The sequence below is a fragment of the Austrofundulus limnaeus genome, unplaced genomic scaffold (genome assembly GCF_001266775.1).
Source record: "Austrofundulus limnaeus strain Quisiro unplaced genomic scaffold, Austrofundulus_limnaeus-1.0 Scaffold634, whole genome shotgun sequence".
In the NCBI taxonomy this organism is placed as follows: Eukaryota; Metazoa; Chordata; class Actinopteri; order Cyprinodontiformes; family Rivulidae; genus Austrofundulus; species Austrofundulus limnaeus.
Window position 1 is genome coordinate 213,923 of NW_013953036.1, and position 1,713 is coordinate 215,635.

Below are 1,713 nucleotides of genomic sequence, written 5' to 3' on the forward strand. Positions count from 1 at the left end.
TGTGGCTTCAATCTAGTCAGTTGACTCTGCAGCTTGGTTATTTGTGTTTGCATATCAGCAAGATCAGTTTGCATTGTGGGTTCACAGGTATTTGGGGTAGCAGCAATAGTATGAGAAGCTACTTTTGGTTTGGCAGCAGCAAAGTGTTTTTTCATTCTGCTCTCTTTTGCAGTATGTTTGTCCTCTTCAACTCTCAACTGTAGCAGTAGCTCAGTGAATGAAGGTGGTTTGTCCTTTTTTCTTTCGAGTTGAAGCTCTGCCAACAGGGCATTATCCCAACAACCCCGGCAGAATTGACGCAGGAGGTGTCGGTCTGATTCACTAGCCACTGCCCCGCCTCTGCTCAATGCTTTGCAGAGAACTGTCTGCAAGCGGTGAAGATAATGAGAGGGCTTTTCGCCTGGGTCTTGGAATGTATTAAGAAATTTAGCGAAAAGCTCATCACCATCTTCTACGGTGCCGAAAGCTGAATTTAACAGTTCAAGGTAAGCGGTTGGCAATGCTTTAGGCCCCAAGGGTTTTACAACATTGGCAGCAGGTGGACCTAGACTGTCTAAAATCTTTCGTGAGCGTTGCAAGTCAGACAGATCAGAATCTTGAAGTATGAGCTCAACACTGTTGCGCCATGTGTCAAAGTCAGCCTCGTGACTGGGACAAGGTAGTTTGCCTGAAAACTGTCTTAGACGAAAAGAAGAACTCACATGTGAGACAGGAGTTTCATTTCGGACTATATGTTCCACAATCACTTTTTGCACCTCCGGATGAGAGATAAAGTTCTGGGGTATGTTGGAAGACAGATCATGTCCACGTTGGTCAGCTGTTTGAACTTCAGAGTCAGTGTTGCTTGAAGTAGTAAACTGTTCAAAAGGTTGGTTACTTTCTGATGCTGATTTCGTTATGTCACTTTGTGTTGCACGAAAATAATGCTCAGTTTCTGGGAACTTAGGGCTGCTTGCATCTGACTGAGAGCATTTAGACAAATGCTCGTGTAAGACAGCTTCAAATGATTTTCCGGTCAACTTGGCAATTTCTTGCAGTTCACAGAAGAAATGGTGGGTGGCCCTYTTTGTGACAGCTGACATGTACTCACTTGAAAGGGCTTTGATTTTATAGGTAACTTTGTTTGGAACCTCAAGTATGTAAGGGAGTAAAGGTTCAAGTGTTGTCAAGGCAGCTCCACTCTCATACTCCACGATGGCGTTTTTGTGGTAAGATGAAAGGGGATCATCTATTTTAAAGGTTCTCATAATTTTCCCATACTTGTTCAGAAAGTCCATTAAAGTTTCATCAACTTCTGTATCAGTAATCCCGCTAACAATAACTGAGTTTGGTACTTTGATGTTTTCTTTGTCAACAACTTCCATTTTGCCYGACTTGGCCTATTTTTATTTTTTTGGTCTGGGTCAGAAATAAATGTTTAGGTTGTGATTACTGCTCCTGGCTGGCTCGCCAATTCTGTAGCACCTTTAATGTGGCTACAGTAAATAGTTATACTTGAGACCAGTACTAGGTTCGGCTATGGGAGCAGATAATAGATGTAAATGTAATAATGACCACAGACCAGTGAATAACTTTGAACTGCCGGCTTATTATTTAGAAAAAAAAAATAAAATATAAAATTTTACAAACAGTTTACACACACACAACACAATTTCAACAAGAAAAATAAAACTGTTCCCTGGCTTTTCCTTTGAAATTTCAGCTATAAACCCC

General features: G+C 41.4%; 1 protein-coding gene across 1 annotated transcript in view; it reads right to left on the reverse strand.

Moving 5' to 3' along the window:
• LOC106531439 (uncharacterized) overlaps window positions 1-1,713 on the reverse strand; it is a gene marked incomplete at its 3' end in the record, with an annotated part of 3,179 nt that continues 1,466 nt past the window's right edge. Inside the window, 1 exon segment of the mRNA XM_014027310.1 lies at window positions 1-1,713. Coding sequence (XP_013882764.1) covers window positions 1-1,364 — 1,364 coding nt within the window.